This window comes from Natator depressus, chromosome 7 (assembly GCF_965152275.1).
Source record: "Natator depressus isolate rNatDep1 chromosome 7, rNatDep2.hap1, whole genome shotgun sequence".
Classification (NCBI taxonomy): domain Eukaryota; kingdom Metazoa; phylum Chordata; order Testudines; family Cheloniidae; genus Natator; species Natator depressus.
The window spans coordinates 62,837,218-62,864,842 of record NC_134240.1 but is presented as its reverse complement, the minus strand read 5'-3'; the positions used below and the strand labels follow the sequence as shown (position 1 = coordinate 62,864,842).

The following is a 27,625-nucleotide window of genomic DNA, read 5'->3' as shown; positions in this document are numbered from 1 at the left end:
GGCTTTGTAAATTTTTTAACAAGTGGATTGAATATGTTCACTGACACACATTAAAATGGTCTACAATTTTAATATGAATCATCAGCCTATGCACTTCAGTGAAATAATAATAATAGAATAATAATAATAAAGTAAGCAAGTCAGTTTGCTACGTAGATCATGTCCCAGGACAGACCATTTGTTCGGTTTAGCTAGATATTAGAGATACTGCCATACTCCCAGACACCTCCCATCTTTCCTGGGTGCCCTTCCAGTCCTTTCTGACATTCTGCTGCCCCGTATCTTTCCCTGGAAGAGAATACATCCATCTTGTGTTACTGGCAGAAAAGCTCGGATGACAACAGATTCTTTCAAACGAAGACATGTACAGAAGGAAATAATATGTCAAGAGCAAAGCTCCAAATGAGCAAAGACACCCACTAAGTGTAGGGTGAGAAAAGATGAATATTCAGGTGAAGAAAACATCAGTATTAGAAAATCAGCAAATGTTTAATGATGGAATGAAAGATGCCATCAAAAAGCAGGCAGCAACAAAACTGACAACAGATGAAGACAGCCCTGTCATTTTTGCTGACTTTGGAGCACAGCCCTAAACGTCAGTCTCTCTATCATTTTAAGAGAACTTAAACTTATAACAGAATTGTTTCTAAGAGAGATTTTTCTCCTTTTCTCACCCCCGTTTTTTTTAAAAATATTCCAGAATTAGGGCCTTAGCTAAGAAAGGCCCCACAAAATAAATAGCCAATTGTGTCACAGGACAGAAGTATTTTCTGGATTCCTAGTGGGGCAGAGGTTCTGCAGGGGACGCTAAAACACAAAGACAATCTGTAACAGACTTTAAAAAGCTATCTATCATTAGGAGTAAAGTATCCCAATAATGATGTAGTTTAAAAAGAGCCAAAATTAAATTGCAACTGAATGTTATAGTTATAATTACACAGGTTTTTAATAAAACACTTGTTTAAGGACAGCATACAACTTCAAGGTATATTTTAGTTAGTAATATATTTCATTTGTGATGCAACTTCAGCCTAACCAATTTGCCATAAAAATTCTATAAAAGATTACTAAAGCCAAGGAATGAACACTACAATATCAATTCAACCCTTGTAAATATTATCCAGGGTTATTTGTTGCACAAAATCTCCTTGCTGTGATGTATGACTTAGTTACTAAGGTTATCACAGCAGTATCCTAAAGTTGCATAGTACATAAAACATTTCAGTTAACAATGCATGGAGGTTAACTCCCACAGATAACCTACTATCAGAAGGTTAGCCCAGATGACATGCCTCTGTCAGCTTCCAGGAGCTATTGATGGTTCAATCAGTTTGTTTTGAAGGTAAAGTACAACAAAAGGGCACTAAACTTATTCAAACTGTCAACAGGGACTATCTGGAATGTTGCTTGCAGGTAAGTAATTTTGGGTGTTTTAAGACTATTATCAAACACCGATGGCTGCAGAAAAAGACAGCTACTAATAACACAGAGTGCAGCTATCATAAAATACTTTATGGCAGGCACTGGGATCTATAAATTGCATGACACATTGCAACTGCTTTAGACTTATACCATTGCCAGTTAAAAGAACACCACTGAATGAAAAAAATCCATCTGAATTTTACAATCCAAGTTTGGAATGTTTTGTTTTAGTTTAGGGGTCGGTTGGGGTTTTTTATGATCATTTTGAATCTTAGCACTGCTGCAGGTGCCCTGAGACTGCTGTTGTGGGGGTCACCATCTTTGCAGTACTGTGAAAAAAAGGTTATTATCTGTAGTGATGAGGAAAGTGGTGCGCTCTGGAAAGGGATGCTAGGAAGGTATGTAAAGACCCAAAGGAAACTGGCTATGCAAGGAAACCAAAATCATCTTTTGTCCAAAACCTTTTTCGTCCCCAAGTGTGTTAGGAAAGTAAACTAACAAAGGGGACCAACACAAAACAGAAGTCAAGATCACTTGTAGCTGTAGGTGGAGAAAAAAAAACCCAGCACAGAATATTGTATTCCATTTTATCTCAGCTTTAAATAAGTGGAAATGACAATATTGGCTAACTATTCATTTACCAATTTCGTAAGCGTTCCATGTGATTAGGATTTTTAACATTTTTTACACAGACCTGTCAAAACATTAAGGGGACATTTTCAAAGGGATGCACAGGTTGGTGATTCAGTTATACAACTCCACCACCAATGTTAATGAAAGTTGGGGAGGAAATTCTCCATATAATATTGGAGAGAGGTGTTGAAGTCAGAGTACTGGAACCAGACTTAGGAAGATGTGAGTTATAATACTTAATCAACACACACTTGCAGTTTTATATGCATAATATACAAACAGTGAACAAATAATAATAGTGTCTCCAATACTGACTTACTCCACAGCCTTAGACAAGTCAGAGACAGGGGTGCTGGAACAATTTGTATAGTGGGGGTGCTGAGAGCCATTGACCCAAACTATAAACCCTATATATGATGGAAACCACTTCAAGTCATGGGGTGCAGCAGCACCCCTAGTTCCAGGCCCTATGGTCACAGACTTTCCATGTCAGCTTCCTTATTTGTAAAATGGGTCTAACAACATTTAGCTACCTTGAAGGGATATTGTGGGTATTAATTAATGTTTATAAAGTGATTTGCAAATGGAAAGCTCTATGTAACTTCTTTTTAAAATGTACTCCTCAAGGTACATCTACACTTCCAGAGGTAGGCAGAGTGCAGACATTGAACTCCCAGCTGGCACGGGTATGAACAGCAGCATAGACCATGAGGCACAGCTTAGACGAGTAGAACAAAGTGCCCTAGACATCTGAACCCCTAGAGTCAATATCCTATACAGCTCTCTACATGCCCAAGCAGTGCCTCCCACATCTAGACTATTTTTAGCAGTGTAGTGTCCCACTGCCAGAGTCTTTCCCCACCACTGAAAGGCTCCAGTGAAGGGAGGTAGTGGGGAAAGGTTCTGGAAACAAGGGAAAGGCTCTGACAGGAGGGAGCTACCAGAGCTTTTCCCTGCTGCCTGAACCTTTCACTGCCATGTATAGCTACACACTGCAGCTACAAGCTTGGACCTAGCCTGCCTTTCACTGCAGCATGTAGCTCCGTGTGTAGTGCCAGTACTCTACCCGCTGTAGATATAACCTGTGTTTCGCAGCCTCGGAACAGACAAGAGCAACCATTCACAAAGTCCTTGGAGAGGATCTGACATTTAAATAAATAAGAGAGTCCAGCTTCAAATGGAAAAGGAGTACTTGTGGCACCTTAGAGACTAACAATTTTATTTGAGCATAAGCTTTCGTGAGCTACAGCTCAGTCTCTAAGGTGCCACATGTACTCCTTTTCTTTTTGCGAATACAGACTAACACGGCTGCTACTCTGAAACCAGCCTCAAATGGAACTGGGCAAGAGGTTCTAACAGAAACAGCAGGCGGGAGGGTAAGGAAAGCTGTTTTAAACATGTATGTGAAATACCTGGGTCCTGATCCAAAACTCATTGAAGCAAAGCAGGTCCTTATGTGCTGCATTAAATAATTATAATGTGTTAGTTTACACTTTATATTACTTGGAGGTATATTTCATTAACCGTTTAGGTTTAAGGGGTCAGAAATCACTGCCAGGCACTAACATATTATTCATTAGTACTACTGGGAATTCTAGGAAATCTCTGTTCTAGAGTCAAGGAGTCCATAACAAGAAAAGTCATATAATGTCATAGCATCTGCACTCTCATGTGCACGCGGATTCATAGATTACCTCCCATCGTAAAGCAGGCACAAGTTGCAGAATATGCTGGGCTTTATGGCACCAGAGAACATAATCACTCTTGAACCAGACTAAAAAGAAAGCTACAGGGTGCCAATGAAGTTGCCCATTGGAAATGGATCTTTGACTCTTCTTACACTATAGGAGAAGTGGATATATAGAAGTTCACATAATAGAAGGAAAAACTGTTACACTGAGCATGTAATGAAGGAACAAAGGTTAAACTATACAAAGACCATTCATTTTCTCCTTTTCTCTTACTTTTAAAAAAATACATATTATCCTGTAAACAAATTCACGGCACAAAATTCATTTTGGGTTGAAGGATAGAGAGTAGTACATCCAGAAAAGTCTAGCATTCCTAGTACCATATGTGCAACAAACTAGATGGACAAAGTTTTGGATTAAGAACATTTTAAAATCTTCATTTTTATTGGAACCTTTCAACTATTGTATTACTATATTTTTCCCTCAAACCCTAGTAGCCTGAAGGCTCATGAATGTCCATAACCTCACTTGCAGGATTAGAGGGCCTGAGCCTGTTCTCATTTACACTGGTATAAACTACTGAAGTGAAGTATATTACACCAGTGTAAAACTGGTGAGAGATCAGAACAAACCCAGAAGGAATGAATGGTTGACTTGAAGGCATTGGGCTAGATTGTCTACTGAGATTTGGCTCCTTGGCTTCTATTGTGACTCTCACATTGGAGTTGTGGGGCTTATTTAATGTTTGGCAAGCGCTGTTTGCTGTAATTCTCTCTCTCTTTCTAGACACTGTTGAAATAAAAAAGCCTTGGGTGAAAGGCAAAATATCATCATCATCAATAAGATGAGTAATATTAGCCTATGCCTGTTTGCACCTGTTAATAATTCATTATCCTTACGGAAAAGGTTTCCTTTCTTTTTCTCCTTTTGAAATACATAGTTGTGGAGTTTATATTATTTATAAAATACAATAAGCAAAAAAATTAAAACCAAAAGGTAGTGTGCTCTCAATAAGGGCAATGGTTGACAAGAAGGCTGAAAATCTCACAAGAGGAGCTGCAATTTTGCAGGACCACACGTGCAGAGCAACTGATTTAGTTCAGCAAGCTAATCTATACAAAATGTATGAACTTCCTTTCTTATGGTTGTATCTTAAGAGGACTCTATAAGGTTATCACCATTTACTCCTCCCTGCCAAAAATAGCATATTGTACTTTTAAAGCTAATTTAAAATAAACTCAGGCATTTGTTTCCACTTGCCTTTGTTTCCATGTCAACAGTGCTATTAATGAATGCACCATTCCAGGAAATGTCAATAAGGAGCAAAGAAGAATGAACAAGCACTAAAAACTTCACACACGGTACACACCCCTCACAATTATCTCACTTTAATAAAAATAGGTGAGGTCACCTACAGCATTAACAAATGCTTGGTAACACATTCTGACCCAGATGATTTTTCACAGTTCAATAACAACATGTTTGAAGTTTTCACTACAAACAATACACCCATAGGAGAGACCAAGTGTGGGTACAAGAGAAGCAACCAGCAATTATTGTGTTGACTTCTGTTACTTTGATCTCTGGGTCATGACCTTTGCTTTCTTCCAATCTTCAAAGCAGAGACTGTAGGTGAAGTTATTTAGAATGCACACTGTTTTTCAGGCCACTTTCTTTATGTTTCCTTTTTGGACTGGAATATTTTCTGGCTTTCCTCCTTCCCCTATATTTTAATATATGGCTCTTAATGCCCAGTTATCCCACACATACCCATGAGCTGCTCTCCCTGCTTCCCGCCCCACAACCCCCCAAAGTATTAAAGACACTATTTCTTGAAATAAACTTATGTAAAAATGTAATGTTGGCAAACATTTTAAACAATAGCATTTCACACAAAAAGGAAACTGAACTCACATTTAAAAAAATGTACATAATCTTCACAAAAACAAAAAACACTCTGTTCCAGCATTTTCAATAGTGCTAGTTGAGAAATAGTTTTTCTTCCTAAAAAAATTTCAACAGAAACAGATTTTTTTTAACAAAAACAGTTTTTTAAACACATTCAACACCATGGATCTCAGAGGATCAGGGCCTTGCTGAAAGAATAATTTCATATGCAAAATTATGTATATAACATCCCACATGTATTTAGATATGCTATAACTTTTAAAAAATTACATTAAAATTCATTTTTTAATTTGTGCAACTAACAGCACTTTAGATAATTAAAACTGAAAAGCTGAAAATATATTTGACTTTTCACCACTGGATTAGGTTTTTGTAGGGTTTTGTTTGGTTTAGTTTTTTGCTTTTTGCATTTCCATTCAGCTTGTTACAACAAAAATAGTTGATAAAACCTTGATTTCTAGCCACTTACTTTCTGGTTCTCACACATCTGTAGGATGCAGCAATGTTCAGGTTGCAAGCACCAGAAGGTTTGAATTCAAAACAAAAGGCTCTGGTGTGTGTGGTGTTTTGTTTTTGTTTTTTAAATTTCATATAGGTTGTGTCAAACTTTTTCTCTTTTTAAAAAAAATTAGGGCAGAATTTTATAAGGCACCGAGTCCTATGAAACTAAATACTCTGAACTCTGACTGACTGGAATGGAGGTGAGTATACTATGAATTTTGCAAGATGTGTCCCTTCAAATTTGGGCCTCAACTACCTGACCACAGCCCTTTGAGCAAAACTTTGAAACTCTCACCTACCTATGTAGCTACTGAGTCAATTTTCTCCATAAAGCAGTAAGCATAATAAGCATACATACCAAGACCTTTTGATTATAATACTGTCTGGCACATTCTAGAGATATGACTACACTGAAATTAAAAACCCATGGATGGGCCGTGTCATCTGACTTGGGCTTGGGCTAATGGGCTGTTTAACTGTGGTGTTGTTTAACTGCAGTGTAGACATTCAGTATAAGGCTGGAGCCTGGGATCTAGGCCTCTGCAAGGTGGGAAGGTCCCAGAGCTTGGGCTGCAGCCTGAGTCCAAATATCCACACTGCAATTAAACAGCCCCTTAGCCCGAGTCAGCTGACAAGGGCCAGCCATAGATGTCTAATTGCTGTATAGACAAGTCAAGACTATGGGGATGTGAACTGTAGAATGGTCTAATATGTTGTGCTGTAACTGCCCTGTGTAAACCTTGCTGGTGTGCACTAAAAGGTCACTAGTTCACATTTATGTAGTCCCATTTCAAACAGGACTACAGTAACACAAACTAAGTACTTTTGAGTTCTCACCAGCAGGGTTTACACAGGGTAGTTAAACTGTGACACTTCCAAGCACTCTACAGCTCATACTCCAGTAGTTAAATTACAGCACCATGCAGATAAGCCTAGTTTATGAGATATAATGAATGCTTATGGGAAAGTACCAGGAAGTTTGCATGTCAGCTCCAGAGCTATATGTTATTTAACTACGGAGTAGGCTATTCGCTTTAAAACTGGTTAATTAAAACTGTTTTTATAGACGCAAAAATGCCAAAAAAAAAAAAATCTGATGGGGGGGGGAACATCAGTGTTGCAGTTTTCAACAGATAGATAAATCCAGTCACTTCACATTTCTGACACAGTGGTTTGCCACATTGTGACCTAAAACTACCTTGACCCTTATAGAAATCAACATTTTGCAGTGAAATGAAACAACAGACATGCTTGTTTTGATGTATGGCTGTGTGACATATTATAAATATTACATCACATAACCACAGAGATTGTCAATCAATAAGATTTTTTTCAGACAGCACTAAATGAACCATGGGTTCTTGCCTCTGAATGGCTCCTTTAAGGTACTACTTTTGCTTAAATGATTAATAGCAGACATATTGTCAGAAAGTGTACTTAAAGTGAAAAACAGTAAACTGTAGAAATATCATTCATTTTTAAGCAATTCTCTAGTGAAAATGTCACATAAATTTACATAGAGACAGCACTATCAGGCTTTTTGTAAGCTGGGTATTAGGCATACCTTCCACTTCAGGGTGAAAGTGATGGGAAAATATTTTATAAAATCTAGGCCACGTTACTTAGTGGAAACCAAGATGCCATAGCTATGCTGAATTCAAAAGTAGGATTGTTAGAAGTTAACATCTTTAGGCTAAAGATACAGTAGAAACTATTCTCAAAAGTTGGGAATACTGAATATAGAACGTTTATACTCAAGAGAGCAGTGCCGCTGCCAACTCCACAAGCAAAATTTCAACCAACTACAGTATTACCAATAAGCCACTGCTCCTTCCAAACAAACCTCCTTTCAGGTCTCCTATCCTTTCTACTGCATGTGTTGAACTATACCTCCTACATAACACTTTTGATCGTGTAAAGATACAATCAGTGTTTTCAATATCTTAGATAACATGCTGAAGAAAAAGCTCAGTTTCTCACTTGGATAGATAGCTTACTGACCATGCTTTTTGCCTCTTGTTTAACTCAACAAAAGGGCCATTTTCAGTCAGCTAACATGGAAAACGCCAGTACTCCTGGTCTGAAATCCGGGATCATATTTGACTGGGGCAAAGAAGCTCAGACGACATCAAATAGAATTTTATTATAATGTCTCACTGCCAGAGGGCAGCAGCTATGAAGAATGATGTCACTTCAGCAGGCATTCCACAGAGTCTTGGATCTATATTCAATCACTGTGATCACCAATGACAATTAACCTTTATATTACGTTTTGTTCTTCAAAAAATATACCTATTTGCATATAACTAATTCCCAGATACATTTCTGTAGGGTTACACTCAAGAGGGGACACTTTACCAGGCTTCCACTTCCAAGTGGTTCTTGTTAATTGCCAAACTACCTTTTGTCTAACTCTGCTCATGAAAAAACATTCAAATGTCACATGGATATTTTGCTTATTTCAAGACTCACGGTTTGACTCTACATACTGACTGCTCTCTCTTTGAGCAGAGAAGTGTGATATCTAATGTATTCTTAATTGATTCTCTGTATTCTTCTCTGTATTCTTAATTGATTTCTTTTGAAGTATGTTGAAAGAAGCAAGTCCTCATAATTCCTTTGCAGGAAAAAAGAACGTAGATCTACAATAAGCTAATGATTTGAATCACCAGATTCAGCCACCCTTACTCACACAGTGAGTAGTGCCTGGCTCTGGGCTGGACTAAAGAGAGCACGTAAGCTCACAATTGAGTTCATCTCTATTTAAGAAAGCACTTAAGAACATTTCACGAATTTGCGTGTCATCCTTGTGCAGGGGCCATGCTAATATTCTCTGTATCGTTCCAATTTTAGTATATGTGCTGCATGTTTCACTTTAAGCATGTGCCTAACTGCCATTGACTTCAGTAGGACTTAATAAGCACATGCTTATGTGCTTTCCTGAACCGGGGCCCCCTGCCAGTAATTCCACTGAAATCAATGGGGTTATTCAAATACTAAGGCACTACACACACAGCAAAATCTGGCCCTAAGGGAGTCATCTTTGCCTAAAGAGTATAGGTTTGTTATTTTGGGAACATACTCTGGTTTTAGCCATCTGACTCTATCCAGCATTAAGAAATGGATGCATCTTATCATATTTGGGAGCTAAGATACTAACCTGTACCTCTGGTAGTCATCCTCATCCTTGTCCTTGCTGACCAGTTCATTTGGGCAAGCCATGTTTCCTAGTAAACTGAGATATTCCAAGGAGGGCACCACATCAGCCAAGTGATCCAGCAGGCTTTCTAAATCTGTTATGTGTCAAAAATTGTGGGTTAAGGATTCAATTACATTAATGCAAAAAGCATTTATAGTTGCACCACCACTGATTTAAAAATACATTTCAATAACTGGCAATCAAATTTACTATGACCCTCAGGAAGATGTCACATGAATTGTTACAAAGGCAAATCTGGTTAAATTTAAGTTAGGTTTTCGGCACAGACTGAAAGAAGTTGGCTGTTGTGTGATTCTTTTTTCCTTCTCTCTTTTCCATGTGGCTCACTGCAAAACATGAAAACTTTGACAAAATGATGGATACTGTGTGGTAAAATGGTTAGCCATTTCTGGAGCCATTAAACTTTTCCAACTTGGAAACAAACAGTTATTTTCATAGCACATTCATCACTAATACATTCAGTCCACTAGAAAGTGAATTAAAAAAAAAAGGAGTCAACCCACAACAAACCGCTTTCACTACAAGAATATAAATGCTTTGAGTGTCACAGCAATGCATTCATTATTATTCAATTTGTATACATGAATAAATGCTTCACTGAAAGCAACTTAAAAACCCCAGCGTTACAACATGAGGTATACATCGCATACCAAGTGGAAATAAACTCTGGAAACATCATCCAAATGGTTGTATAGTTGGGTGTTGACCAGGCTTTTCCTCACTATATAAATATCTCCACCTTGGATACCTTAAATGAATATGAAAATGAGATTTAAATATCCACTGCAACATGGGAAATGCAAGTTAGCACAGATCAGATTGAACAGGTGCTGGACTGTTGATTGAACGAAGAAAAAGTATTCATTTTGTTAACGTACAATATAAAAGTTCTTAAAAGATTATATATAATCTTATTTCTCTCAATTATATACAAGAAAATGCTGATTCTCAGGAAAGAAGCTGTATGTACTGTGGCAGAGCTCCAACCTTGTCCCCGCAGCTTCCGCGCTTCCAGGCAGTTTATGCTAGCCTCAGAGGCTCACTGCGACTCTCCACATACTCCTTCTCTCTCTAGGGCCAGGGTTACAGTCTACTGAGCCCTTTTCATCATAAGCCAGCAAGAAGGTCGGTGAGAGAACTCCCACAGTCTCTGTTATCCCTATGGGCGTATTCAAGAAGAGTTTAGCCTCCTGTCCTGACAGGGGCCTGTCTTCCCCTCCCAGGGGTTGTTTCTGTAGTGGCGGGTTGGGAGGAACCTGGGCCCACCCTCTACTCTGGGTTCCGGCCCAGGGACCCTAATGGCAGCAGCTGTTGGCAGCCAACCTTTCACCGCCAGAACTGCTACATTTCCCTGGGCCACTTCCTAACAGCTCTCCCAACTTTCTCTCTTAAACGCCTTCTTCACCCTTACGTTAGGGCTCTCTTTCCAGTGGCTTGAGGGTGTCTTCATTACCCAGACCTTCAGCCACACTTCCTCTCCTCTGGCTCCCTTTGACCTGACTGGAGTGAGCCTTTTTATAGTATCAGAGGGGCCTTAATTAGAGTCAGGTGTTCACATTAGCTTAACGGCCTCACCTGACTCTTTGCAGGTTAATTGGAGTCATGTGTCCACTCTAGCCTGGAACAGCCCCTGCTCTGGTCAGTCAGGAACAGAAAACTGCTTATCCAGTGGCCAGTATGTCTGCCTTCTACTACTCTGCTGTACCCAACTGGCCTGGATCTATCACAGTACATATATATTATTTTTACCTTAAAAATTGACTGGCTTTGACAATAGTGACAATTATTCTAAAACTATTCAAGAACAATTCAATGTTCTGTTCTCATCCACTTCTGCTACTACAGACAATTTTCTTTCAAAATAATCCTCAGTTCACTTTTATTGCTATTATTTATACTTGATTTATGTTTTTGTATGATCTTTGTTATTTTTAGATGATGGAGTTTATTTTATTTCTTCACCTCAATGTCTTAGGAGCAGCAGCAGCAGCAGCAGCAATAGGCCTGGAATGTCAAGAATGGCTTCATTGCTAAAAACTCTTCTTTTGTTGTAAACTTAATTTCTATTTTACTTCTCATGTGTATAAAAGCTCATGCTGATAATTATCATTAAGATTTTTTGTATGTTGATAGCCACCAACTCTATATTTATATTTATGCTCTTCTCCATAGACTCTTATGTATCCTCAAATACTCTGCATAAGAATGGGAAAAGTAGCTACAGAGAGAAAATTAAGGCAGACGGCAAGGGTGTCACTTTTTAACATGATACAGCAGAGTTAAGCCTCACGTATAGAGGATTATGTTAGAACTATCAAGATAGATTCAGCAACCATTAAAAAAAAAGTGGAAAGACTCCAACTGATTTCAGGGGGCAATGGATCAGGCCCTTAGAAAAAGTGCATTATTGTAACAATATTGTTACAAATCCATCTTTTTCTGCTACCCAAGCCTAACCAAGACATAGTGGTAACTTACTCTGATGCCTCTGGACCCCTGATTCACAGATTATCCTTTTGGAGGAGATCATTCATGGCTCTCCCAGTCAGTACATAACTGACAGAAAGAAAGCACATTTTGCTGAGGTGAAGTACTTACACATTAGCATTGAATTTAGAGAGTCGTCAGACATTGCCAAGGGAAGATCACATGATTATTTGAAGTAACCCTGATCCAGGTGCAATCCTGTTAATCTTCTGTAGGACATCTCAACCTACAAAGATGTTCCCTGAAAGAGGTGCTTTAGCACCACAAAAGTTAATTATTTCCATTTCTTTTCCTTAATGGCAATCCCAAGAAGTTTGCTATTAAAGATCTGACCTTTTATTATAGAAAATTCTTAGTATTGCACAGGTAGAAAAGATCTTCCTTTACAGAGTGAGTGAGCAGAATTTTCTGTCATCACTTCATTAAAACATCTTGTGAAGCAGAAGTTATTCATTTTTCAATCCTTAGAGCTACTTAAAGAATGCTGAATCAGGTTGGGACAGAAGTGTTCACTATAAATCCAAGTCAGCCATGAACCATATTACCGAAAGTATTTAGGTGCCTAACAGTGCAGAGAGGCACCTCTAGCAGGATTTACAGAAGTGCCTCAACAGGTTAGTCACCTAACTTCCCTTGAAAGTCAACAATACTGACATGCCAACTTCACTTAGGCACTCTGGTAAATCCCACAAGATGCCCATCTGCACCTTTAAGAATCTAAAAATATGGCCGCAAGTATCTAGATGACATGTGAGCACCAGACACTGATCTTTACTTTAAGAAGAAGAAAAATGTAGGTTCCTACTCAGCAGAGAAGGAGAACTCATAACCAAGACGACATCAAGAAGACTGAGGTGTTTCATGCAAATTTTGCTTCAGTGTTTACTAAAAAGGTTAATGGTCACCAGATACTCAATACAATTAATGTTAACAAGGGGGAAGGAACACAACCCAGAACAGGGAAAGAACAGCTTAAAGAATATTTAGATATGTTAGATGTATTCAAGTAATCACAGCCTGATGAAATTTGTCCCAGTTACTTAAGCAACTACCTGAAGCAATCTTGAAACCATTAGCATTTATTATCAAGAACTCATGGAGGACAGGTGAGATCCCAGACGACTGGAGAAGGGCAAACATAGTACCTATCTTTAAAAAGGGAGGAGCTGGGGAATTATAAATGTCAGTTAACTTCTATATGTGGAAAGATACTGGAACAAATTATGTAAAAATTCTTAAGAACCTACAAATCTCAGTTGGGGGCTCAAGGTCCTACTATAATATAAATAATAATCAATTATCTTTCATCCAGAAGGATTCCAAACCACTTTTCAAACCCTGGGCTAAACCCTTGGATCTGAACTCCCAGCCAGTGCCTTGCTTGTTACACTGTGAAAGAAAAATTAGAGTTCATTTGAAGCCAGATACCATATCAAAGCCTGCAGAAGAAAATCCACACTATTCCTCTGCTGCAGTCAACTAAGAGGATGATAGGGTGATAAGTAACAGCCAGCATGGCTTTGACAAGAACAAATGATGCCAAACAAACATAATTGCCTTCTTTGAGAGAGTTACTTGCCTAGTGGATGGAAGCAGTAGACATATCATCTCGAGTTTAGTAAGGCTTTCGACACAGTATCAGATGACAATTTCATAAGAAAACTAGGGTAATGTGGTCTAGATTCAATTATTATATAGTGGGTGCACAACTCGTTGAAAGACCATATTCAAAGAGTAGTTATCAATGGTTCGCTGCCAAATGGGGAAAGCATATCTAGTGGGATCCCACAGAGGTTAGTCCTGGATCCAGTACTATTCAATATTTTCATTAATGACTTAGATAATGGAGTGGAGAGTATGCTTACTAAATGTGTGGATGGCACCAAGCTAGGAGGGGTTGCAAGCACATTGGAGGACTTGATTAAAATTCAAAACAATTTTGACAAATTAGAAAATTGGACAGAAATCAACAAGATGAAATTCAAAGATAAGTGCAAAGTACTTTAATTTAGAAGGAAAAAAAAATCAATACACAACTACAAAATAGGGAATAGCCAGCTAGATAGTAGTACTGCTATAAAGAAGTAGGGTTACAGTGGATCAAAATTGAATACAAGTCAACAATGTGATGCAGCTACAAAAAAAAAAGCTAATATCATTCTGGGGTATATTAACAGGAGTGTTGTATGTAACAAATACAATGTAATTTTCACACTCTATTCAGTCCTAGTATGTCCAATTCTGCGCACCACACTTTTGGAAAGATGTGGACAAATGGGAGGGAGTCCAGAGGACAGCAACAAAAATGATAAAAGATTGAGAAAACCTGACCCCTGAGGAAAAGTTAAAAAAAAAAAACTTGGGCATGTGTAGTCTTGAGAAAAGATGACTGAGGGGGACCCTGATAACAGTCTTCAGATATGTTATGGGCTGTTATAAAAACGGCAGTGACACCAGACAAACAGCTGCCAGGTATGGTTTAGGTTTATTTGGTCCTGCCTCAGAACGGGGGGTGGACTTGATGACCTTTCGAGATCTCTTCCAGCCATAACATATCTATGATTTAGAGATTTTAATTTTGCATGTGAACGTCCAGGCAAGCATGAAGGGAATCATACAGCGATTCAGTTGATAGCCAGTTTTATGTGACGTCTCACCTCATTCTTTATTGAGATATGCATTATTAGCAGTCTGTAATTTACCCTGTTCCAATGGAATGGATGATGGTATTCTATGGGGTTTTTTTTATTTTATTTAAAACAGTAATGTATGTAGCACCACAAATTTTCATGGTGTTTTATAGAAACATGGAGTAAGACACATTCCCTAACCTAAGAAAACCCCTAAAAAACTACTTATTTACAGAAAAGTGGATTTTTGGACAGTAGCAAGCAACATCTGCTGGTAGCACTTCAAAAGAAATGTGTGGAATAGGATGGTAAAATTTGAAAGCCAGAATCATTTATGTTAGCATCTGAGACCAAGTCATTACTAAAATGATTATGCCTTAGTTCATTAATTGAACTTCTGCTCTCTAGGACTCTAACCATCGCACACGCACCCATGAAAAATAGCCATGAGCCCATCACATGTACAGATTTCCCCCCTGAACTAGGAGACCCATCCATCTACTGTCACAGATTATTCTTTGCAAAGTATGTTGAAGTCACGTAGGAGCTTTCTCGTGATTGAGTGCTTCCCTGAAATGAATCATAGCTCATGATGCCTCAGTGCACTGTTTCATTAATTGGCATATCATGTGCTCATTATAAAAGATCAACACTAGGCCACCAAAATAATACATTAAAATATCTATAAGGTTGTGTTGAGAACAGACAAAGTAAGCAGAGTCAGAAGTGGGAGTGAAAATCCATTCTCAGCTTCCCCATTGTGGTTTATTATTGCAGCCCAGAGGGTGTCATCATGGTGTGATCTGAACCAAAGAGCTGCAAAATCCTTCTATAGCACTTTAAGACCACAATTTTAGCTCCGCTCTCTGTGAAAAGTAAATCCACCATTAAATCCTTGGACACTATTAGAGATTATTTTTGATGGGTAGACACAGTGGTGCTGGACTGATGGAGTTTTTTTTTATTTTTATGTACATTTTGACTATTTAGATATTTGACTACCTACCATGTGCGTGTGTGTAGCCTGCAAATGTGAATACCACCGTCTCCATCACTTGAAATCTGTTTTTAAAGTATGCTCTGTGTGTACACACACACACAGGCATACTTAAAGTTTATTCTGGATCTAGAGATATTCCTGGTTCCTGCAGTATTCCCCATTTTAAACTCAGGGAATATCACTAGAATATCACTAGAATGAGTAATGTCTCTAAATCTTTTATTGTCTGCTCATTGTGCATCCATTGACATAGACAAAGTATGTGCATACACATTGTGTACCACCCATTGTATAAACGCACACATGCACATGAATAGATGGTTTTTATTCTACTGATAAAAATCAAACATCACATTTCAAGCTAGGCACAACCAAAAATACCTTCTTCCTATCTCCCTTTCACCATCCTAACAATACTGTGCTGTCTGCTGTGAAACAATCAAAGATACTTATATTCTTTTCTACCTAACTTGACTATCTAATTTCTCTTCTGGTGCACATCACCATAGTATCTAAGCACTCTTTTATTCAACAGGAATAAAGTCCAATAAAGTGCCAAGACTTCACTCCTCCTTAAAGGTTGCTGGGTCAGTAATGTGTATGTGTATATGTGCACGTGTCAAAGAGAGCTCACTTCTCTTCCCTCTCCTTTCTTTTTTCTTAGTTGTTGTGACTGTAAGAGTGACTGTAAGAGTTGGATTAAAGAGTTCTGAAAGTGGCCAGGTTTGTGGTCACTTTCAACTCCTCTGGAAAGGAGTTGCACAGTATTTAAAACAGCTGCCAAGAAAGCTTGGCCTCTCAAGTTTTAACTTGGAGACTGACAGCTTAATTCCCTATAGAACACAACCAATGAGGGATGTTGCAATCACAGAACAAGAGGCATACTTTTAGTTAGCTTGGTCTATTAAAGGAGGACCTCACAGACAATGACAGATATCCTGATTTTCTCCTTAGAATTACAGAAATGTAGGACTGAAAGGGATTTTAATAGGTCATATATTTCAGTCCCCTTCACTCAAGGAAGGACTAAGTAATAACTAGCGTTTCTCTAATAACTATTAGGTGTTTCTCTAACCTGTTCTTTAAAATCTTCAGTGATGGAAATTCCACAACCTCCGTAGGCAATTTATTCCAGTGCTTAACCATCCTGACAGTTAGGAAGTTCTTCCCAAAGTCCATCCTAAACCACCCTTGCTACAGTTTGAGTCCTTTGCTTCTTGTTTTATCCTCGGAGGTTAAGGAGAACCTCCTCCCTCCTCTTTGTAACCACCTTTTATGTACTTGAAAACTCTTATGTCCCCTCTCAGTCTTCTTTCCCAGATTAAACAAACTCAATTTTTTAGAATCTTCCCTCATAGGTTTTTTTTTCCTAGATCTTTAATTATTTAATCAATCAGTCAACCCTTATCATGGGATCACCCTTGTTTTTTACCCCTTTTATCCTTACCCAGAGACTTTCAACAAGTCCTCCTCCTATTTCCATCTCAACCTCAGTGCAAGTGAACACATCTTAGTATACAGACATTTAAGATACGGATTTGATTTCTCCTCTATGTTCCTGCTTGTCTCTCTTTTGTCCTGGATATAATTGCCGACGCTCTCCCCAGATTTTGACCCTTCTCCCGGGTCTCCATGTTTTTGACTCACCTGTGGACTTTTTTCTCCTGCCCCCACAGAACCTAGTTTAAAGCCCATCTTGCTACGTTAGTCAGCCTTTTTCCAAAGATATCTTCCCATTTCCTCTTGGGAGTGGTGACCATGATTCTCCCAGCCTTTGGGGGTACAGAGCTTCTCCTTCTCCACCTTTGGGGGCGATTCCTCATCCTTTGTTGCCAGGGCAGCATAATTGTTCTTCATCACTATGGTGGGTGGGTTGGGAGCAGGGAGGGAGAACCGCCTGCTGCCAGAAGTAACCAGCAGGCAGGGTCCTCCCTGTGACAGAGCCATATCCTACTCCCCCGGTGGTGTGGCAGCAGTCCTCTCTAGCTGGAGATTGCCATTAAATACCCATATTCTATGGCAAGACAATGTAGTAAATGGGGCACCATTGTGTTATGCTATTGGCAGCTGGTGTGATTCAGGAGATGGGCTGCTGCATTGTGGATCATTTGGAGCTCCCACATTTTAAGGTCAGTGCAGTCATTCCCAATACAATGAGCTGCGGTAATCCAGCCTGGACATTATGAAGGCCAGACCTTGGTCTGATAGCATGCTCTGCTCTTGCCAAGAGCAGATAGAGGAAGGTATATTTGGCAGCTGCACCTATCTGAGCATCCAGAAGCAGTGAGGAATCCAACTCCTAGGCTACAAACCAATTTGACTCTTTGAAGGCAGGTACAATGGTGACCATTTACCTCTTCAAAAACATTTCTCTTTTCCCTCCCAGCTTCCAGTCTGTCTTGCTCAGGCTTTGCTTCACCCTTCTCCCTTCCATCCACCTGCTGATCTTGGCCAGGCAACAGTGCTACAGAGACTGAAATAGCAAGAAGTAGAGCTACACATTATTTACATTTGAGAATGTGATTGCTTCAATTTGTTGATGATCAGAAGAGATTCAGAAGAGATTCCACAGGTGAATGGTGTGGTATCAAAAGGGAAGTTAACCTCTGAAAGAGAGGTGATGGGTATGGCTACACTGAAGCTGGGAGCATGCTTCCCAACACAGGTAGACAGACAAGTGCTAGCTCCACTTGAGCTAGTGGGCTAAAACCAGCAGCATAGCAGGAGTGGCAGCTCAAGCTAGCTGCTGAAGTACAAACCCATCAGGACCCCCTAAAGTATGTACTCAGGTGGCTAGCCTGAGCCTCTGCCCTTGCTATCCCTCACTACACTGCTATTTGTAGTGCACTAGCTCGAGCAGAGCTAACACATATCTGCCTGGGCCCACTGGGAAGCAGACTCCCAGCTACAGTGTAGACATACCCTACGTGCAGTGCTAGGTATTCGAGGTGGGATAACCACAGAACTATCTAGTAATACACGAGTAGATATACTCCCTGTCTGGGTGCAAGATGACATCATCCATCAGCAAAAATGATGCCATTTCTGTTCCATCTTCTGATCTCAAGCCTGACTGGCAGAGGTACAGAAACTTGGCAGCAGACAAGGTGAAGCTGAAAATCGTTCTTTGCTAGTGGTGTATACAATTTGTTGAAGATAGAGGGTTGCATACAGGCAGTAGGTTGATAGGCCCAGGGATAGCTTCCTTAGTACTGACCAAACTTACTGCATACTTTGGGAGCAAGTGATCTTCCAAAGTGGCATTTATGCATCTCTGTGTAGGTAGATTCCCAGGTGTTTTTCACAGATATGAAGGGCATAGGTCTGAGCTAAGCTTTCTTGTAGTATTTCAAGAGTCTCTTGTTGTGAGCATGAGACAAAGACTGGCAAGAGGGAGCGATGTTTCTAATCCTGGGCTCAATATACAGTTCCTTTTGCCTGGAGAGCATACCCTGAATCCAGGTGATCCTTCTTGTCAAATAGGGTGACCATTCTTCATGACATCTGATGCCTTCTTCTTCCAGGGTAGTGTGAAGTTAATCAGGATGGATACAGCGTTCACTATCCTGAAGAGTTCAGAGAGCCATGATTTAATGGCTGCTAAAGTATTCTAATCGCTGCTCGGGAACAGGACACACAATTTTTAGGCTTCAAGTCTACCTGCTTCTTCCACAGATTTTCACCATTAAGCATTTCACTTCCTTCTCCTCTACTCCATGCACCACTGGTCATCTCAGAAATAAAGTGGATTATGAGCATTTCCCTTTTGGAAGGATAGACCGATTCCTGTTTTATTCTAGATGGGTCTTCTTCCCATTGCCATGTCATAGATTCATAGATATTTAGGTCAGAAGGGATCATTATGATCATCTAGTCTGACCTCCTGCACAACGCAGGCCACAGAATTTCACCCACCACTCCTGCGAAAAACCTCTCACCCATGTCTGAGCTATTGAAGTCCTCAAATCGTGGTTTAATGTCCTTTTCCACAGTTCTACTGCACTCTGGCTTCTAACATCAGTGCAGTCCATTTTAAACTGATCCCCTATGGTACTCATTTCAGTATGCTATTAAATATCCATGGCCCCTTGCAAATAGCCAAGTAAAGGATGTACCAGTTGATGTGCTGCAGGAGGCTCACATGAACCCTCATTCTTCAAATGTGCCATCCAAACTGAAGAGAAGGTTATGGGAGGTCTCCTTCCTCTGTATACTGCCAAATCTTCCCTGCCAAAGAGCACCTATCTATAGAACTCAAAAATACTTCCAAAGAGCATTTTTTCCCCCTTCTCTGCAAGTTCAACGCCCTCCCCCCTGACTGTACTAACAAATTTTGTGTACGTCCTTTGTTAAATTACTGGCTGCATGCTGCAGGAATGTACACTGGTATATGTAATTCCTTATCCCATTGAACAGCTGAGTTTTCAGAGAAACACCCAGAGAACTAACCTTCATAATTTAAACCTGCATTTTAAAAAACTGCTTCATGGACCAAACCCTGCTCATCTTACTCGCAATTACTTTGAGGGACTGTTCACTGGACTAAGGCAAGCAGGATTTGGTGCTATATATTGAATATCATTGTAATTCTAACAGAACCTCTTTAAATCGCACTAATGCTATTTCCTTCTCTGATTCTGTTCATTTAGTCTTGATTCAGGAGAGTGTCCTCCACTTGGCAACAGGGGAATGCAGAACTACACAATCACTGATCTGGCAACCCACCCTGTACACCCCATGCGGGGGGAATGCTTCATCAGATTTTGTATCATGGATAGGATCAGCGAGAATTTTTTGGTTTGTGCTGTGTCATAGTGTGTTTAATCAAGGTTTTACTGTAAAAGCAAATAATAAAACAAAATAGTTGTTTATATCCAACCCTCAAGACCTTGCCATTAACCAGAAACCCAACCAAATTAAACTAGTACAGAGGTGATCTTTGGAACACAGAAGGCTGCAATGGCAAGTTATTCGGACCCCAAGATTACACCTAATTTTGCTCATATGTTTTCAATGTTTTAAATTTAAAAAGTCAAAGATAAATGTGTGCAGCTGTAATATTTGCAGCTACTTTTTATGCGCCACAATACAGGACTATAAATTGCTTTTCTGTTTGCATTTACTGTAATAAATGCCTGAGCAGCTTTGTCCTTATACTGCCATTACAAGGAAGGGGCCTCCATGGTCTATGCTTCAGGACTCTGCAGGCTTCATTTGACTTCAGGCCACAGTTTGATCACCCCTAACTTTGGTGACTATAGGCGTGTGCAAACACACACTAAAACATTGCTTCTAATAGCACTTAGCACATGCTTAAGTGCTTTGCTGGTTACCGATGGACTTAAGCACATTTTTAAATGTCGTACTGAATTGGACCCAGGTTTAGATTGCCTACATCTTTGGGGGTTTTGGGGTAGCTAATGGGAAAGTCATAAATTCAGTGACTGACTCAGAACTGTACATGCGCATCAGCTACCAAACTGTTCATATTGACCAACCGCGTTAACAGATCACTACATCCGAGGAGTTTTTTTGTTTTAAAAAGAGGTATCCAAAGTATTAAAAGTTTATGCTGTTTCACTGCATGCTCTATTCCACTAGAGGTCAGCCTGCAACAAAACCCCAAGCAAACACAGGATCTGCTGCATGCTGCCAGCATTGACATTATTTTCTTTCTCTATTTTATCTATTAAAAAAGATTCCTTCAGAGCCATAACTTAGATCTCACTCTAAAATGGAGCAACAGGAAGATATAATGGTGCATTTCATTTATGAATGACCTATAATAAATTACTGTGAAGTATTCCAGGTGCCAAGAGAGAGGCTGCTTTGTCTGCACATGAACTATATTTCACATACTTTAATTTGGCTGACACATAAAACTCATTTGACATTTTGCAGGTATTTCTTTGAAAGGATATTTGGTTCTTGTTGAGCGTTAAGGTATGGAGGTGAGGTAACCTGGGTAACCGAAGGTCATTTCCGAGGAGATTGTTGTCCAAGATCAACTCTTCCAGGCAACTGAATGTTTTTAGTCCTTCTAGTGACCTGCAAACGACAAAGACAACAGGAAAAATGATACTCCATTAAATCAGAGAGGCCATTATGAGCTGAAATAAATATTTTAACCTTCCCTTTCAAGAGAGGGAACAGTTTTGGTTTGGCCCTGTCAGGAGAGTGAATGACAAGAATTAGTGGCAAGGGGAATGCTGGCACGGCAACACATCCTTCACATGCTGGCAGGATGAAGGATGGGGGTCACTTAGTGAGTAGCCAGGATCCAAAACAAAAGGCTTCAGATACGGGGCCTGCAGGATGAATTTGTCAATGTCTTGTGCCTTCAGGCACCCAGCCTCGCCTGACCCTAACCTCCATTCCCAAGATAAATAACTCTGTCACAGTTCACCTTCATTCCCTGGACACAAATTTAAGTTATCATCCATCATTTCTGCCAAGAAATATCATACCCCAACAACAAAAATACATACAACTTCAAGTATCGTTTCTTAGCAGTTACCTTACTTGCAATTATAGGAAAAGCTGTGGGGATTTTTGTTCATTTTTATTAACTACTTAATTTGCTACTGCTTGCATCTCTGAGACCAACATAAAATGCTTCATATCTGCAGAATTGCTCCAGACACAGAAGCCATATGCTTTGATTTTAAAGCCTACTGCCCCAACCCAGGGTTCAAACTGTAGAAAGCAGTTTTAAAAAGAAGAACTTTACAGCATAAAAATGAAAATGCCAGGTATCTGTGAGAAACCACCACCCAGTTAGGAAAGTAGAGAAAGATATTGACGAACTAGCTTCCCTGCTCTGCTAAAGCACTTATTCCAAAGTTAACTCTTAATTTCATAGGCTTGCACATTCCTAAAGGAGGGAGGTAAGGGGAGAAAAACCCACATTAATCAAGAGAGACAGCAGGTTATATGGAGCAAATGAACAGCCACACATTCACAGCTCATTCACCTACCAGACACCTAGAGAGATGCTGAGATTGCATGACTTGACAGCTGATCTACTATGCGGACCAGTGGGAAGATCATCACTGTATCTCTTGCCTGTTTTATAAAATGTGATGAATAAGGGAGATGCAGTCTACACTATTCATTTTCTAATGACATTTATACTAGGGGTATTTTCCCCCTTCTACTCCCCACCTCTTTCTTTGTTTCTTTGCGCAAAGATCCATTAAAAAAAATAAGGCGAGCCTCTTGGAGAGAGATATGGAACATGTCACTAATGGAGGAAAATGCAGCAGTTAGGATGAAATGCGATTTTTTAATTGCGTGGATTAATTTAATGTCCACCAAGTCAACAAAAACCCAGATGCTGCTTCTGCAGATGCATCACTGCCTCCCCCATTGCCATTATGAAGCACAGTCAGAGGGTGCAAATTGAAAATTCTTATGTGGGAAGTCAAACCTGCAACCTTCAAACTAAAGTTTAAGGGCACTGTCTACTAGTTATAAATATTCAAAAGTAAAAACCAGCACTCAAGTACTTAAACAGCACCTTCAGTCTAAGGCTCTCACAGGACTTCAAACACTTACACTCCATTATCTGAGGGAAGTATAGTTAAGTATCATTAACCCCATTGTACTTATGGGCAATTGAGGTACACAGAGGTTAAGTGAATTTGCCCAAAGCAAGTCATTGGCCAGGTCTACACTATAACCTCTTCCTGGCATAGCTATGCCAGTCAGAGGTGTCATCTCTAGCCCACATAGCTGTGTCAGCAAAGGCCCCCAGTGTAGACGTACAGCTTATTTTATTTGTTTGGGGGGGTTTGTGGGGGAAGGAGCAGGGAGGCGGCTGGAATAAGCTATCCCAGCAAAAGCAGTTTTGCTAGCATAAACTGCATTCACACTAGGAGCATTTTTGGGGTATAGTTTACTGGCATAGCTCTACCATACAAACCTGGCTTCTGCCAGGATCAGGATTAGAACCCAGAGCTGCCCCAATGCTTCTGCACAAGTACCGGTGAAAGAAAAGCAATCTAGAGGAGGTAGGAGCTAATTTATTATGCTGTTATGATTTTTAATTTGTTTATTTGACAAACCTAGTTTTGAAAATTCCCCTTAACACTCTTTACTATCTAAATAGCTAATAGCGGAGTATAGCCAACCTTTTTAATATAAGGCTTCTGCTTGCCAAAAGGAGTTCAAAATAGACCACTTCTCTGTCAGCGCCACAGAGCCTTATGGGACGCTAATAGACCCTATGTGAATAAACATTGCTTGGGTTCTGGTCAGTGTCAGCATCAAATACACATTGTTCCTGAGTTATGTTATGCAAATATAATGCCCTTATCATGAGAATCAGCAAATGGTTGGCAACTGGCAAGGAGAAGAAAGCATACATCCAAAACTGCTGCAGGGGAGGCATAAAACAAAATGACAAGCCATGAAGTGGGACAAAGGCCCTGAAACACTAGAGGGAGTTGCCTATTGAAATGGCCTTTCTTTCTAAATCTTAGGCTGCGTACAATGGTACTAGCTTCATAGATGAGTAGAGAAAATTGTGTGTAAATCCCCTTACACCTGTCTGGTTTTGATAATTTTTGCCATGTAATGTTATTAACTGCTCAGTTAAAAAGGAGCTGTGTTACACAGGGGGTTGCTTATTAATTGTTGTTTTCATGTCATCAGCATGGTGTGCACTTGGTGATTTAATCAGCTAAATTCAGAGCCTAGGGACAGGGCAGGGATTGCTACAGTGCAGAGAGGCTGTAGACAATTAACATAAATTTACATCCGTATGTTATTTTGCTATTCACAGAATTATCAGCTTCCCCCCCTCCCATCCCCACTAAAGAATCAAAAAAGAAATTCATTTGAAAGTTGTTGAGGAAACAAGGAAGAAATTTTGTTTGCTATCATGAGTGATATCAGTTATCAAATCTATATAAAAGTGCAGGTGTATCCTCATTATAATACATAAGGGGAATGTCATCTAGTAGTTATATCCTGGGACTGAAAAGGATAAGCTCTAAGTATGATCTCCAGAGTCAATCTGCTGCTTGAACTTCAGCAAGTTACATAACTGCTGTGTGTCGTGGTTTGTCATCTGTGGAGTGGGGAGAAAACCTGCCTACGTGACACACCTGTATTGTGAGTCTGAACAGATTTTTGGAAAACGTTCTGAGGGCCCCAGGTGACAGGTGCCATAAAAGTACGACATAGAATATTACCCTTTCAATGGAGTGCTAGAAGGAACACATTATTGTATTCAAAATATTTTATTATTAACATACCCAAAAGTGAAAGGGTGAAAGAGACAGCAAAAGCAGCAATTATATCTCTGTGAGAAGAATGGTAAAAAAACAAAACAACAACAACAAAACCTAGACACACAGAGAAAGCTGGAGGAATTTTCTGAGAAACAGCAACATCTTAAAATGAAATCTTGGATGCTTCCTCATAGTTCATAGCAGGGGAGCAACTCCCGTCTTGGTCAATTAACAAACACCGCCTCACCACCACAATAGAACCAGGACATAAGGGGTAGTGGCAGCTAGCTCTTTTCCCTAGTTGGTTTAGAAAGCTAATAAGCATCACTGAATTGTATTGCAGGTTGCTTTTTCCCTGTTCTAATGACATGAAAGCTGCCCATTATCTCACCCACAGGTACCATCTCGGTTACCTCATTGCAGGGCTCACACTCCACTCCCAGAGGAGAGCAAGTGCTGCCAAGAGATTTCCATTGCAATTTCTGAAGTCACATCAAAATGACAAAACATCACAATGTATTCAGCTCTGCCTGATCTGTACAGAAAGAACTTTAAGTTTCCACTGTAATTAACCCTATCCTCGTTAAGATAATTATGATCAAGCTCCCTGTCACAGCTAATATCACAGCATCATTGCCTATGGCTCATGCTTTGCCCTCATTAGCTTACAAAAACAGTGCGCTAAACAGGCAACTGACTCCTTCTGCAAAATGACTTAAGATGTTCTGTAACCAGACAGTAAATAATCCTTTAGAATACAAAGGTCTCAGCAATGTCCTTTATCCAAGTCCTTCAGCTAATCGGTCTGATTTCTCCCAGCTCGCTTTTCCATAATTCATTGATGATTTCCAGCAAAGTTTTAATCATAAAGGAATGTCATCGTAGAGATTTTTCTGTGCATAGGCACAGTAATTGTCGACTATGCTATTTTATCCAGTCCCTCTGGCTTGATGTGGAAATGGATTTGGTTACACTGAAACTAAATAGCAGCTCCTCTTATTGGTAATATTTGGCTGTGCATTCACAGGATTTTGAGAGAGAAAAAAGCCATGTTATCTCATCCAAGAATGACCAAACCTCCATATTATGCAGTTGTCCTTGTCCTGAAATAACAGTGTGCTCAGAAGTATATTTAAAAGAGAACATGCTGCCTTCTCTCTCTTAATAAGACAGCTGACTCGTTCATAATTACTTTTTTTCTGGTTTAACAGGAAAAAGAGAGGGCAGTTAACCATATGTAAATGAGAGAGTTTGGCTTTTCCCTTGAAATTGATTTGGGCTCTGGTGACAACAGGTAGCCATTACCAGAAGTTAAAAACAGAATTGTTAGGAGAGGAGAGCTTGTTTAAATCTCTCTCTCCTGGCCTTTCTAATTTCTTAGCAGATTAAAAAAAAAAAAAAAAAAAAAAAGCAGCAGCCCACACTGAGGCACTAATCATAATTTCAGTATTTAAATTAAAGAAAATAAGACTGATTTGCACTTCTATAGCATTAACTGTCCAAGGATCTTAAGGCATTTTACAAATGTTAATGTATTAAGCATCACAAAATTGCTTTGAGCAAGGAATCGCCATTACACAGAGGGTAAAACTAACGGAGAGAGAGAGAGATTAAGGGACTAGCCCCAGTTGACACCCAACAATTCTCGAGGACACAAGGGAACAGAACCCAGGTTTCCCAACTTCCGGTCCTGCACTTTAACTACCACCACCACAACAGAGATCCATAATATAAACGGAGACATTTGTAACTTGATGTATCAAATTCACATAGCGGGATTCAGCAGAACTTTCTCTGAGTTTCAGTTCCCCCTATTCTGACTCCACATTAAGTCTCACTTTCAGTTCCAATGAACCTTAAAACCTGAAGCAAAACTCAACCAAAACAATAAATCCATTCCCAGCACTTGTGCGACAAAAAGGGGTTTGCATGAAACTTTTAGCTAGGTTTACAAAGCTGGGCTGAACTCCACATTCAAAACCATACCACAAACCAGATGCGGCTGCCTGATTTTCAGGTTTTATTCTGGACTTTTTTCTCAACTACAAATACAATTTAAGAAAAATCCAACTAACAAAGACGCCTCTGGGTTCAGTTCTAACGCCAAGCATCTTCCCTCTCTTCATTCAAATCCCTCTTTAAATCACGTCAGTGTCAGCTAAGCTACAGTGTGTTGTTACAGACCCATTAATGATGAAAATTAAATCTACAAAATCTAAAAATAACCTCTCCCCCTATAATTTATAGCAGCTTGTCTGTAGTTCACTCTCTCTCAAGCCAGGTTTGCACTTAAAATGTTTGGTAGTATAGTAATGGTGCCTAGGGCTGAGATTGATATTTTTAAAACTTTTGTATACCAGCAAAAGCCCTAGTGTAGATACAGTTATACTGGCAGAAGAGTGCTTTTGCTGGTATAGCTTATTTTATTTGAGGACATGGCATAAACTATATAGCCAATATAAACCATGTCTACACGAGAAGGGTTTACCAATATAGCTATCCTTGTATAGCTATACCAGCAAACCTTTTCTAGTGTAGGCCAGGCCTCAGTATAGACTGTAATTCCCCAAAGAACAGAGGCCAGGTCCTTGTGGTCCATACACAGTGGTGGCACTTCAATAATAAATGCCATCTTCTCTCCAAGATCGCTGGGGCTGTTAGCACTGAGGTTGCTCCCTCAATCCCTGGAAGACTGCAGCATGCATCACTCCACTTGAGGCAGTACGGTATCTGGATGGAACTGTTTCCAGATTCCTCCCATTGGACCAAAATTGAAACAAGGCCTGTGATGAGTGGTGGAGAAAGGAAGAAGTGAAGGGGGAGGATGGGCAGTGACCACTAAATAGCCCTCCTCCTAAAGAGAGTCTTCATGGAATTAGATTTGCATACTACTTGCT

At 39.7% G+C, this 27,625-nt stretch overlaps 1 protein-coding gene and 1 non-coding gene across 2 annotated transcripts in view; both read right to left on the bottom strand.

Moving 5' to 3' along the window:
- LRMDA (leucine rich melanocyte differentiation associated) overlaps positions 1-27,625 on the bottom strand; it is a 937,287-nt gene that overhangs the window by 397,810 nt on the left and 511,852 nt on the right. Inside the window, exons 3-4 of the mRNA XM_074958646.1 lie at positions 21,409-21,540; positions 9,316-9,450 (exon numbers count right to left, since the gene is read on the bottom strand). Of these exons, the coding sequence (XP_074814747.1) occupies positions 9,316-9,450; positions 21,409-21,540 (267 nt within the window). The remainder of the gene's footprint in view (positions 1-9,315; positions 9,451-21,408; positions 21,541-27,625) is intronic.
- LOC141991764 (U6 spliceosomal RNA) lies at positions 8,926-9,029 on the bottom strand. Its single transcript, XR_012640453.1, has one exon. It is a non-coding gene; the product is annotated as a U6 spliceosomal RNA (small nuclear RNA).